Source organism: Vigna unguiculata, chromosome 4 (genome assembly GCF_004118075.2).
Source record: "Vigna unguiculata cultivar IT97K-499-35 chromosome 4, ASM411807v1, whole genome shotgun sequence".
Classification (NCBI taxonomy): Eukaryota; Viridiplantae; Streptophyta; class Magnoliopsida; order Fabales; family Fabaceae; genus Vigna; species Vigna unguiculata.
This window is the reverse complement of record NC_040282.1, coordinates 38,791,237-38,804,938: the sequence shown is the minus strand read 5'-3', so window position 1 is coordinate 38,804,938 and position 13,702 is coordinate 38,791,237. Positions and strand designations below refer to the sequence as shown.

The window sequence follows — 13,702 nt, the reverse complement described above, 5'->3', positions numbered from 1 at the left end:
GTCCACAATTAACAGAGCAAATAGCTGAAACAAAAACTTTTGGGCGGCTCTTTATTCTTGCACCCCTTAGTTTTCTAAAATGCTCATTTTGTGCTATTTATTTTTTTATAATTCATTTTATATCCAAAAAAATCTATTATTGTGTCATATTAGTGTCTTGGCTTGTAAGCTTTTGCTATAAACATTTTGATTTTAGTAAAGAGTCTATTGATTATTAATGTTTTGTAAGTGTTGAAACTAGTTAAATTCCTTTTTATAAGTTTTTCATGATTTTCAAAATATTTGAGAAAATAGACATTGATTTTTGAGTTATTTTCAAATTATACATTTCAAAATATTATGGATTTAGAAATTATAAACTTTTTATGGAACATTCCATTTGATAATCACGTAATTATGAATTTCAAATTGTACAACATAAAATAATTTTCAAAATTCGTAATATTATGTTGTATGTTTAGCATGCAACTTTAAATCCTGAAATGCATTTTAAAATAAATAATCTGAAATTTTATTTAAGAATGCCCAGTATGAAAATATAATTACGAGTTATGGGTTTTGCAATAAAAAAAATACATTTTTAGATTCGCAATTTATAGATAATGTAATCCAAAATATTTATAGATCTGAAAATATATTTCAGAGTACATAGTTTAGAAACATATTCTGATTTACGCAATCTGAAAATATATTCATGAGCAATTTGAACTTTTTTTCACACCTAATAAAGGTACAAAAAGAAATTATGCGGGTGCAAAAAGAATAAACCTATTCGGCCTAACATGCATAGTTTACAATGTAAGATTATGGGGACTTATTATTTATATCGCCATTGAACTTTCTGTTTAGATGGAACCAACTTGGCTAAGTGGTATAAGGTGTGTGAATGTTTTTTTTTTCTCATGCATCACTCATTTGATTAATTAATTTTTTTTTTCTGCGTAATGGAACCTCAACACTGGTCTTGTTAGGAATCCAAAAGAAAAAACATGTTCTATGAGTAATGGGACATAATTATAAAGTTTTAAAACATAAATTGACAAAAAAACTTTTTCAGAATAGTTGTTATGAAAATATCATTGTAATATACAACAATAAAGAGTGGATCCATGTTCTTAGGAAAAGAAAATAATGTAAGTGAGTGATTAAAGCCTTTGTCAATAAAAAGACAAGATTGAGATTATGCCAACTCAAGAATCCAAATTGCACAAATTCAAGTCACATGTCAATAATTTAGATTGCACATAGTAAATAAAAGAATGATCGTTGTATTTATTCAAATGCATGTCAGACCCACATGTTAATGAATCATTAAAAGTTTATTCACGTAAAATATTCAAATTTAAAATACGGATAATTAATTTTGAAATATAGAACAAACAACAAAAACATTCTACACAACATATTTCTATATGCATACAACACATATGAGAAACAAAAGTCGGGTGAGAACAGTGAAAAAGAGGTGTCAAAAGCAGAAACTGTCCCCCGCATGGTTCTAATTTTGGGCCAGATTTGATCCAAAACAAATGCGAATGCTTCTATATGGAGTAAGCTTCGCTACGTAACATTTTTACTCTCTTAGAAGGATAACATATGAAAGAATAAATAGAAAATAATGACACAAAAAGAATTAAAAATAGAATTTAGTCATTAACCCAATCAAACTTAAGTCGAGCATTCAACCGATCATTAATCTAATAAAAATATGATTAATCAGTTTAAGTTCGAAGTGACTAGAAAAGAATTAAAAATATTTTTAATCTAATAAAATGGAATTTCCAACTTACTCTTCTCACGTCAAATATCGTGCGTGAGACTACAAATCTCGCTAGAATAAGCTCTAACCTGGTTCTAATAGATGTTGGATTTTAAACCTAATTCAACTCCACAAAACTGACTTGTAAAATGAGTATTGTTCCCATTTATATATTGTGAGTTGACATTATTTCTGGTCGATGTGAAACTTTCAACCGTTTATTTTAGTTTAGAATTCATGTCATTGAACAAGTGTTTGAGAAAGAAATATTAAAAATAAGTGAATCACGTTCAAGTATATCATCATTCAAGGATTACGTAAGAGGTTTTGGAAGTAAGTAAAAGGAAATAGTTAAAAAAAAAGAGAGAAAAAAAAAACAGCACTAAAAAATGAAAAATATATTAAGACGTGAAACATGCTTTATTTTATGCTTGCATTGTTCATTTGCACTGAAGCAACCATCTTGAGAGTTTCTTCCAACTTCTATCTTTGTCAACTTCACCCACAAACAAAAGTGCATACACATCACAAGTAATTAAAAACTCACTACAATGTTGTTAGTGACACAAGTTTTTGTAACATCAGACAAACTAGTCAAGCTGCGTATTAATCAAGAACTCTATGATTTGTTTAACAAGTGTCTTAAACATGGCACTATCTTGATGATATCAACAATAATCATCCACAAATAAATAACCATGGACCATGCTTCGAATTGTATCACCCTTTTAAGTACATAAAACAACAGAGAAAATATAAACATATATTTATTTTTTTCATGCATTGAAACAAACTAAAACTTCGTTTTTATTTGAAGCCAAACCTTATCATCTACTTCGAGCTATTGTTTGGGGTAGAATATCACGTGTGTCACCAACACCAAACACCAAAAACCTTTGTCATTCTGACTAAATTCACTGTATAAACACAGTGTAGTTAGTTTATTACTTCTTGTCTTCTAGAAGTGATTGAGGTATATATCTATCTCTTGCACATGGAGCTGTGAAAAAAGAAAAGAAAAACACTGCTCTTGAGGTTTTCATGTAGAAGAAGTATCGAAAATTTGAAAAATTATCGAGAAGTGTACGTGCGTGTTATTAGTTAAAGAATGAGACGTCATAAAGAGAACATATATATATATATATATATATATATATATATATGCATCTTTTTCCACCTCAATTTTATGATTATTCTTATCTAAAAACTATTGTACACACCTTTGGTGATAGTTTTGAATCTGTATTATAATTGATTGGCTGAGAAGAACTTAGAGATGGGATATGAAATGGATTACATTTGTCTCTAAATAGTCCATTTAATCTTTTAAAATGTCCAATATTTTGTAAAGACAAAATAATTTTGCATGCAAACCTTTTTTTTTATAATACTATTTTCAGAATAAATAATTTGTTCAGAGTTTAAAATGAGTTTCATGTCGGATAAAAAAATGAAAAAGATGATCAATATATAAGTAAAAGAATTTATAAAATTCCTTAAAGTTTTGGTTTGAAAAAGTATCCTAATATCTTTTATAAGCTTGTTAATAACTCATTTATGCCAAATCTCTCGTATATGTCCTCATGAAAAACTTCAAATAATCTAAATAAAACAATGATTAAAAATTCAAGTATGAATCACAAAAATGAAAAAAATTAATAATATTTAAAAAAAGAAAAACTCAAAAATCTATTATCTTAAAACTTGGAGATGAAAGTGACATTATTTTCTTCTTTTATACCTTAATTTGTCGTTGAATCTCACCATTAAATTCTTCTTCTTCTTATGAAATAATTAGCTTTAAACTCTTTATTGAAAACTTGAAGAGTTTGAAAGTGCAAGAATTATTTTCTTTTACCATCAAATTTAATATTTATCTTTTTTTTTCATATTGGGAAATAAAAATAAAATAAAATGCTTAGATATACGTTTTCATATATATACTTTTTTGTGTGTGTTGATACTGGAATTTGTATATCTTGAAACGTTCCTTGCTTAACATGCGATAGGTAATTGTAGTTGTATCTTTTTCGAGTAGTCAATTTCCATTTGTCTTAAAAACAAGAAAAGAAACAAAACCAACGAATGGAAGCCATTCTCGCAAGCTCACCCACACGATGTATATCTTTCAAACATATCTATATCTTTGCTCTTTTTTTTTTCTTCTTGCATATTTCACTCTCCTTCAACACAATCTAACAAAAGAAACGACAAAACCATAGAAGAAATAAGATTTCGTGCGTTTGATTAAACCGTTATGGGTGTTGGACATCCTGGCACGTAATTATGGAATGAGATTTGAAGCAAAAAAAATTATAAAACCACTTCTGATTAATTCTAACTATTTTATTTTGGTAGGGATAAAAGCTTGAATTTTTTGTCATTTTGTGGTCCTAATGGTGCTCAAATGGCCAACTTAGCAACACAGGAGTGACCTAATCTTGTAAGTGATGTTGGCTTATTCATTAAAGAATAATTATCCCATGTTGTGTCTACTAATCAAATTTAAATATAATTATTATATATAATCAACAGGGGTAGTTGGAGGTTGCAGTGGTACTCCTATTTTCCATGCTCAAATCTATAGTTTATTTAATATTTACATATAGCTAGATGGCAATGCAAAAATTATTGAAATTTTGTCGTTTGCATGTAATGAAAATTATGAGATAGGACAAAAACATATATTTCAATCAACAGCTGCTGCAACAAAAATTGCAGTATCCCTAGAGCTCTAGCTAGCAGATAAAGATAAATTTTTGAGATTCAATGAGATTGAGATTGTCATTTTGCAAGGAGCAGTTTAAATTGTATCCTATTACAGTTGTTATTGCTCATATATGATTCTTTTCTTCTTCTTTTTTTACTTTGCTGTGTTATCTTCTTTCAAAAAATAACAATACGAATACCAATGAAAACGAACAAACTTTGTCCTTCTCTGTATTTAATAATACAAATTAAGTACGCATAAAAAGAAAAGAAAAAAAGGCTTTGATTTATGGAAGTAATAAAATTGATCTTAGGAATCCAAGTATGAGTCTAAGTCCCACATTGACCAGAAATGAGAAAGTAGAGCACTATATAAGAATAAAGACCCATAAACTCATTGTCTTAAGGTTTTGGGTTGAGAGTGGTGTCAGTGTCTTATGTGGTTAGGCTCAGATCTCATCGGTGTTGTTCTCCCCAGTCTGTAAAACCTGACAAGTGGTATCAGAGCCGATGGTTAATACGCGTGTCCCGTTAAGAATAACGGCGGTACAGAAAAGGGCAGAAAAGGAGTACTCGTGATTGGGCAGCTTCCGAAGACAAGATTGACGCTTGTTGCCATTTTTGTGCCTCTTCAGAGGTTACAAATTTGAATGAAAATGGCAGCAAGCATTTCAATACCAGGATTTAGATTAGGAGAAGATTTGTCCACATCAAAACCTATACATATTAATTCTCTATGAACCAATAATGGTTCCACAATTGAATCCAAATCCTTTTAACTCCACTTAACACCTTCTCCACAATACTCATTTTGCATGAAGAGAATATATGCAATAATAAATGAATTAATCTTGTTAAGTTGATATGTGATGAATACATAGATGATTACTGAACAGACACAACGAACTCATTCTATTTAAGAGATTGTTATAATTTCTAACCCAATATTTTAAAATAATAAATTTTTGGATCTTTATTCTTATATAGTATTTACTTAATGTGAGATTTAGATTTATACTTAAACTTCGATAAAAATGACTTGAAAAATGAATCATTTTATAGAGTCGATGTATTGTCATGATTAGAATAGAGAAGGTATAGGCATGAAGTCTTGGCCAAGGGTTGTCCTCTTCTCATAGGGGAGTGGGGTTCCTTGCTTACCATGAATGGGCAACGTTTTCTGCAGTAGGGATGGATATTCCTAGTGTGTTATGCACGTTTTAATGGTGGGATAGGATTGTTAAGGTGTAGCAAACCCTAGAGGTTATGGGATGCCCTATAAACATTCAACCAAATAAGTTGGTGAGAATTTGGTGTGGTAGCAATATGAATATATCATATTTGATGACATGGATAAGTTAGGGTTTGAATACTAGCTAGGTTGTTCAACCAAGATTCTAATATCTAAAAAATCGAAGTGTAAATTTAAATCAAAATTAAATTCATAAATTTATTGTATTTTGGATTAAAGTGATCTTGATATAAACTGTAATTATTTTTCATTGGTGTTTTGTCTATGAGTGTACAATTATTCTAGGGTTAAATATGTTTTTAGTCCATCCCTCAAGTTTCAATGAAATTTGGAATTAGTTCCTCTTCAAAATTTTGGACCAATTTAGTTCTTCATATTTAAAAATACGTGAATTTAATTCTTTTAACCAAATTTTGTTAAGTTTATTTGACGTTTCAAACGCATTTCATGATAATATTTGAATTGTTTACACTGTTTGATACATTTTCACTTTAATGTTAACTCAAATATTAAAATGCGTTTAAAATGTCAAATAAATTTAATAAAATTTGGTAAGAAGGACTAAATTCATACATTTCTAAAGATAAAGAACTAAATTAGTATAAAGTTTTAAAAAATGACTAATTCCAAAATTCACTGAAACTTAAGAGACAAAAACATATTTAACCCATTATTCAATAAATCGAAACCTAATCCAGTGCATAATATAAACCAGTGGGCTTTTATGATTTGTTTAAAGAAGAAGAGAAAGGAGAACATGAAGATGAAAACAAAAGAACCATGAAAGGAACTAGAGAACAAGAATGGTACAGATAGGTGAGGAGAGGAGGTATCTGTGACAGAAATCCTAAGAAATGTCGTTTTTCAAGAGAGCATAGTTGTGCTTCATACACAAATGTTTTGTTTTTTTTTTTTTTTCATCTGCATAAATTATATTTTGTAAAGTTTTATTTGTTGATGACCATATATAATATAATGCAAAGAGTTGGATTAGAAGCGATGGCAGAAGAAACAAGAAATGGTTTCCACGTGATGCGGGCCTTTTGGAAGAGAGTACGGGAATGGGACTGTCATTGTCCTTACTTGTGGCGGCTGTGTGCCTTTCCATAGCCATAAACCAAACACTAACACTCAATCTACAAAAGCCTGGATTTGTAAATTCACATTTTTCTCTCTCTTTTCCATCACAATTTTATTATTTCACAATCAATTTGCTTCATCATTATAATTTTCTCTTTTTTTTTTCTTTTTTCGTATGACATGTCATTTTCTTCAATGTTTGGTGTTTTATGGTGTCAAAATGAAAAAAGATGAATGTAACCTTTAAAGAACATGTTGACATTCTTGGATGGATAGATACATAGATTTATGTCTCATTCTCATATGTTGTTACAACCCTTCAAACTGTCATTTACAGGTATGTGTCAATGAATCAAAATGTTTCAATAAAATTAGCAACTCAAAAATAAAACTAATTATCAACATATTTTATATTTTTTCAACATCTTTCATTTATTTATATACATTTAATCATACCTTTTTTTTATTTAATTGTGTATATCCAAATAAAATTTGCTTTTAAAACTTTTTTAATATAATAGTTATATTATTTTATTTGATCTATCAGCTCTGATACTACTTCTTAAGTTTAAAGAGGAGGTTTCACTAGGGAGATACAACACCAATGAGACCTAAGTCCAACCACATAAGACATTAACATCACTGTGATCCCAAAATCTTAAGACAATGAGTTAATAGATCTTTATCCTTATATAGTGTTTTATTTTCTCATATTTAACCGATGTAGGACTTAGATTCACACTTAAATTCCTAACTGTTAGATGTTTTTGAAACCAATCTTAATAAATAATTCATCTTGTATAAGCAGAAGATTAGCTTAGCATAGTGTGTGTCTGTATATATATATATTTTGGGGAATGGTGAATGTTTAGAAGGGTTTATTGAAAAGACTAAAGTTTTTGATGTTATTAAATTTTAGAAAAAGGGAAATAGAGAAAGGTGATAGTGGGAGATGAGAGATGATTTAATATAATTTTTAAGGGCAATGATTAAAGTATCGTGAGGAGAATGTTGCAGCATCTCAAGACAGGTGCTGGGAGGATTGTAGTGAGCATTCTAAATTACAGAACCCTCCAAATTTCCAGGTATGAAAAATCAGGATAATAAAACCAAAAAACAAGTGCTTGAAGTTGCAGAAATTGCAAATGAGATCTATGCCAATCCTCAATGGATTTTAGCTCCCTATTCCTCCGAATCATTCAAATTGTGGGCCTCATCTTTTCTTGGATCTATTTCCTCCCTTTTAACCTTTCCCTCACATACTTCCAACTCTTAACACCTTCAACATAAACAAACATTATAACATATACATACCAATTTATTAAGTACCCTTTTGGATTCATTAGGTGTTAACCTTCGTTTTCTTCGATTCAGTCAAACTCCACCTCACATAACAAAACACAATAATTCTCCAAATTCACAACCTCACTTATTTCCCTTGCTTTTATTTTCACACCAAAACAAAATAAATGTTGCAACTTTAATTAATAATAAAGCTTTTTCTATATCACCAAACAAAAATTACAAAATTAGCTGCCCAATTCTTTCTTATGGATATTCCTTATAAATATTATATATCCCTCGTTTTCTTCATTACTACTAATCACTAATAACTGGTGTGCAACACTCAAAACATGAATTTTTCTTCTCTCAGTGCCTTTTTGCTGCTACCCTTTTTCCGCCATCAATTACACATGTCACTATTCATCTTCATATGGGAATATCAAAGGCTAATAAATAATATGGCATTGATGTTCTTGAAAAATTTTCAGCTCCTTTTGTGTTGAAGCCAGTTGGTGAATGCCTCAAGGGTTTTCATGTCAGCTCTGTAGTGTTTCTGAGTAAACTCTAGCAGCATAGGCCATGTAAAATCTGGGTACACCCTTGGGTTCGATTCATCCACCAATTCACTTGGTGGACTCACCAATTTATCACTTTTTGGACACAAAAAGAAAGCAAGAGATTTTCTTGTTGTCTTGCTGTTCACCACTGCCCTATGCAAGCAACTCTTGTACCTCCCATTGGAAAGAGCCTACACAACACAAAAACAAAGTGGAACAAGGTTTAATTAATAAGAACAACATCACACAACAAATCTCTTTCATTGGTGCATATTCAAAGAGAGACCAAACATACCATGAAGGTGTCACCTATGTTGACAACAAAAGCATTGAAATTTGGGCTAATGGAATGCCACTCATTGTCAACAAAAACTTGGAGCCCTCCCACTTGGTCCTGGTGAAGAATGGTCAAAGATGTTGGGTCACAGTGAGGTCCTGTGCCTAAAGTCAGGTCTGGTTTTTGACATGGAGGGTAGTAATTCAGCCTCATTATTGAGTTGTTCTCTTCAAAAAACTCTCTGAAACATGCTTTTCCAACTCCAAGACTCATTCCCAAAAGTTCCATTATCCCCAAAGAAAGATTGCTCATGGCATCACAGTAGTCCTGGTAAACCCTCCTGTTTTACAATGGAAAACACACACACACACAGAGTTTTAACACACAGTCAAAGAAAAAAAAAATGTTGAAAAAACACAAACAGTTTCAGCAACTTACCCAAATTGCTGAAACTCCTGGCCCAATGTGTTGCACAGGTAGTCTTTGACAATAGTGGATGATTTCTCCTCAGCTGAGTACTGAAAAGAGAGTGTCTCTTTCCATGGAAGCTTGGAGGAGAATCGGCCAGTGAAGCTACTGGCATAGCCACAGTGTTCCCCTGTTTTCCTCTGAGCTCTCTGTTTCTGAGGCAGGGGAACCTCAAAGAAGTCATCCATGAAGCTATGAGCATGAGAGATTAAGTTGGCATCAATCCCATGGTTCACCACCAGAAAAAAACCATGCTTTTGGCATGCTTCACCAACCCTTCTTGCAGCTTCCATTGTTGCAACAGGGTCACCAGAGAGGAACCCCCTCAGGTCAATGAGAGGGACAACAAGCTCAGGCACATTCATGCATGGCTTCTCCTCATCAGGCCAAATGAATTGCTTTGGTAGGTTGAGTTGGTGCCTTAGAAGTGAGGCATCAAAAACCAATGGAGCTTCATCTTCTTTGTGTTCTTTGTGGTCTTGCTGGTGCTGGTGCTGCTTTTGTGGCTGAGACATGGTTTGTATATTTGTCATGCAGTCTATGGCCATTGTATTAACAATGCAAAACTAGTTTCTAATACTAAAATAATGGGAATAGTTAAAGGTATGGTTTGAGAGAAACAGAGGAAAAACAGAGAGTGAGTGAGAGAGAAATGAATAAGTTGTTCAAGAGAGAGGATGAAGGAAAAGCCAAGGCCCCTTATTGGAGAAAACAGAGAGGGATTCAGCATTATATAGGCACAGGTTCTCTCTCTCTTTCAAAAAAGGGAATATATTTTCGTATTCTCACACATATTTTTTATCTGTTATCCTTTTTAAAATAATGAAATATATTTCCTAGCACACCTTTTTTAATGCATTCTGTAATCAATTCTTTTTTTACAGTGTTTTATATGAATAGAGATTAGCATCTAAGAACCGTTAGTTATTGTAAGAAACAAAAATAATAAAATTAGTCTATATTTAAATGGATAAAATTAAAAGATAAATATGTGTGTTTCTTTTAAGATTCACACTAACTGATTTGTGACCTTGATCATTTGTAAATGATTTAGTGGCTTAGATTTATAATTCTCGAATTCTGACAATTTGAACAATTCTCATGTTTCCCTACAGTTATTGGTTACAATTATGGAAGTAAATAAATTATTCTTACATAAAAAAGAAATTAAAAGAATTAAAATACTAACATAAACCTAGCTTAAGCTTTCTTTTAATTTAATTTATAATATATAATAATATATCATGGATTATGCCAATGCTAATATTTTAATTTTTTAATTCATCGTGGGTCAACACTAGATTTTTATTTTATAAAAAAATTCAATAACAAAAGCACATAGTTTTCTATTTTTAACGCCATCTAGAAATAGTGATAAAAAAAATGATTTTGAAATTGTAAAGATCAAACAGTGACCAAGTTTCAACTGGGATCATTTTCAAATTAAAGTCAAACTTTAGGGACAAAAACATATTTTTTTCCTTTTCTAGATTCATTTAAGGATTAGATATGTTTTTTTGTCTCTTAACTTTAAATGAAAATTGGAATTGGTCCCTTCTCGAAACTTTGACCCAATCTAGTTCTTCAATTTTACAAATGTTTGGATTTTGGATTTAGTCTTTTTAACCAAATTTTGTTAAGTTTATTTATGTTTCAAATGTATTTCAAGATTATTTTTTAGCTAACATTGAAGCGGAGATGTGTCAAAAGGATGTAAAAAACTCAATGTTATCATAAAACGAATTTAAAACGTTAAGTCAACTTAACAAATTTTGGCTAAAATGACTAAATCCAAACATTTATAAAGTCAGAAGACTAAATTAAGCCAAAGTTTTGTTGGAAATCCAAGTATAAGTGTAAATCCGACATTGAGTCAAGATGAGAAAGTTGAGCAACATACAAGGATGAAGACCGAAACTCATTGTCTTAAAGTTTTGGGTTGAGAGTGATGTCAATCCCTTATGTATGAGTTAGAGTACTCATGTCTTATTATTGTTATATCTTCCCGATAATCCCCTCTCAAAAGATCCAACTAATTTCATTTTTTACTAAAAATTAAGGAATCACTTCAATAAATCTTGACTTTTTATATTCATAAACAATAAAAATAAAGCAATAGCTATACTAACAGATATAAAATTTTATATTAATGAGACCAACATAATAAAATGGATTTATTTAGAACTCATTTATATATTAAAAATAAATTTATTTTAAAAACGAATATTTTTTATGATATTATATATATATATATATATATATATATATATATATATAATCATGGGAAACAATATTCAAATTTAAGCAATACAAATATTTTTAATAATATTTATGTATAAATTTTAATTATTTTATTTATTTATTGCTTCAAAACTATTCCAATGTTTAAATTTATACAATTTTTTCAATAACTATAATTTAAAATATTTTAAAAATTATAATTTTACATATTTTATAAACATAATAAATAAATAAATATATATATATATATATATATATAAGTTATATAAATAAGAAATTAATTTTATACTTTAAAGATATTCTATAATTCTATATATGAATTATAAGTGACCAAAGTATCTCTATTTTGATTCATATTTTTACGAATTGTGATATATATATATATATATATATATATTATAATGCTTTCTTTTAGTTGAAGAACAATGTACACAAAAATAATTTAAACTAGACTTCCGTCCAATCTAAAGTTTATAAGGTGTTTTTACAGTTGATTTGGTGAACACTCTATTTAGAATGTAAATTGCAGTTTTTAATGTCTATCTTCAGTATGACTCTGATAAGGTAAAATAATAAATCATGTTCCTTACCATATATTTAAGAGTCATGTTTCGTATTTCAGCCACACCGTTCATATTAGGTGACCCCTACATTATGCATTGTGGAACAATTCTAGATTCATCCTGGTAATTAGAAAAAGGTCCTTGATGTTTTTCACCTGAACCATCATATATATCATACTATTCACCATGATCAGATAATGGTCTTAATTCTTTTGTTAAGTTGATTTTTAACTACAACCTTAAATGATTTGAATACTTTCCTTGAGATTTTTCATTTTAGTTTGGCCTGATTCCCTTTAATGCATTCAACACAAACATCAAAGTTTGTGAAGTCGATAGAATCCAAGATCTCATCTAATACATGTCATTCAACTCTATTAATAGAAATGTAACCTAGGTGTTTGTGTCACAATGCTCTTTAGATAATATTGTCAATTTTAGTATTGACCTCCGAGAATGGATCGAACTAAGAAATGTACATTTCTTTACATGTCAAACATCACATTTGATATATTTCTTCTTTACATGTACCATTTTTCTGCAAAAGAAATAATTGTCACCCTGATTTTTTTTTTTTGTGTGTTGAATCCTTAACGGTTTCGTCCTTATGATCCTTAATTTTTTTAATGCAATCCTTATCTTTAATGGTGCTTACAAAATGACCTCAGAAATATCACACTTAATTATCATAAGACTCATGCAAGTTGAATAATCTCTTTTAGAAGTATTAGAGACACTAAGATAAATTAATTTCTTACTCCTCAATATAACATTAAAATCCATGTAGTCAAGAACAATTTTTATATTCTCTTTCCAATTCTTCAAATCTATTTCACTAAAAACCGAAACAAAATTTATTGAATCAACAGTAACCGAATTAATAACAAAACAAATAACAACTAAAAAGAGTTGATAAAAATTACAAAATCTTATAAAACTAGACAACATCAAACAATACCAGTTTTAGTCAAAAATAAAAATTAAACAATACCAATTAACTAACTTAACTATATTAAACATAAATATGAACAGAAAAGAAACTTAAGATTAAATTTACTCTAAACTGAAATTTATTCCAAATAAAGTGATCATGGACTTGTTACTTACTATGTAATTTGATTTTGAAAAATATGATAATTGGGTAAAAAGAAATCGGTAGAGAACGGCAGAATAAAATTTTGAAAGAAAAAATAAACGATAAAAAAAAACAAAGAAAAGTAGAGAGAAATAAAAAGAAAGAAAAGAAATAGGATTTTAAGGCTCGAGACTTTACAAAGAATAATTAAAAATGTTTTTTTTTTTGTGAAGTTAAAAAAGTAAATAAATTTAAGTCACATTTTTAACCATTGTATAATTACTTATTTTTGTTATATTTAAGACAGAAAAAAATACTATTATTAACTAAGTTTTCCTAATTAATTAAATAATGGTCCAAATTCTTATGGTATTTGTATTTTGTGACGGAGTTTTTGGCTTTTTTTTTTCTCCAGAGTACGAAGGATAATGATGAGT

At 29.5% G+C, this 13,702-nt stretch overlaps 1 protein-coding gene across 1 annotated transcript; it reads right to left on the bottom strand.

The window, feature by feature from the left end:
- Positions 1 to 8,279: 8,279 nt before the first annotated feature.
- LOC114181160 (gibberellin 20 oxidase 2-like) lies at positions 8,280 to 10,109 on the bottom strand. The gene is made up of 3 exons (XM_028067520.1): positions 9,357 to 10,109; positions 8,937 to 9,258; positions 8,280 to 8,832 (listed from the first exon to the last, which is right to left on the bottom strand). Exons 1-3 carry the CDS (start codon positions 9,932 to 9,934, stop codon positions 8,569 to 8,571), a joined length of 1,164 nt encoding a protein of 387 aa, XP_027923321.1. The 5' UTR covers positions 9,935 to 10,109; the 3' UTR covers positions 8,280 to 8,568.
- Positions 10,110 to 13,702: the final 3,593 nt, after the last annotated feature.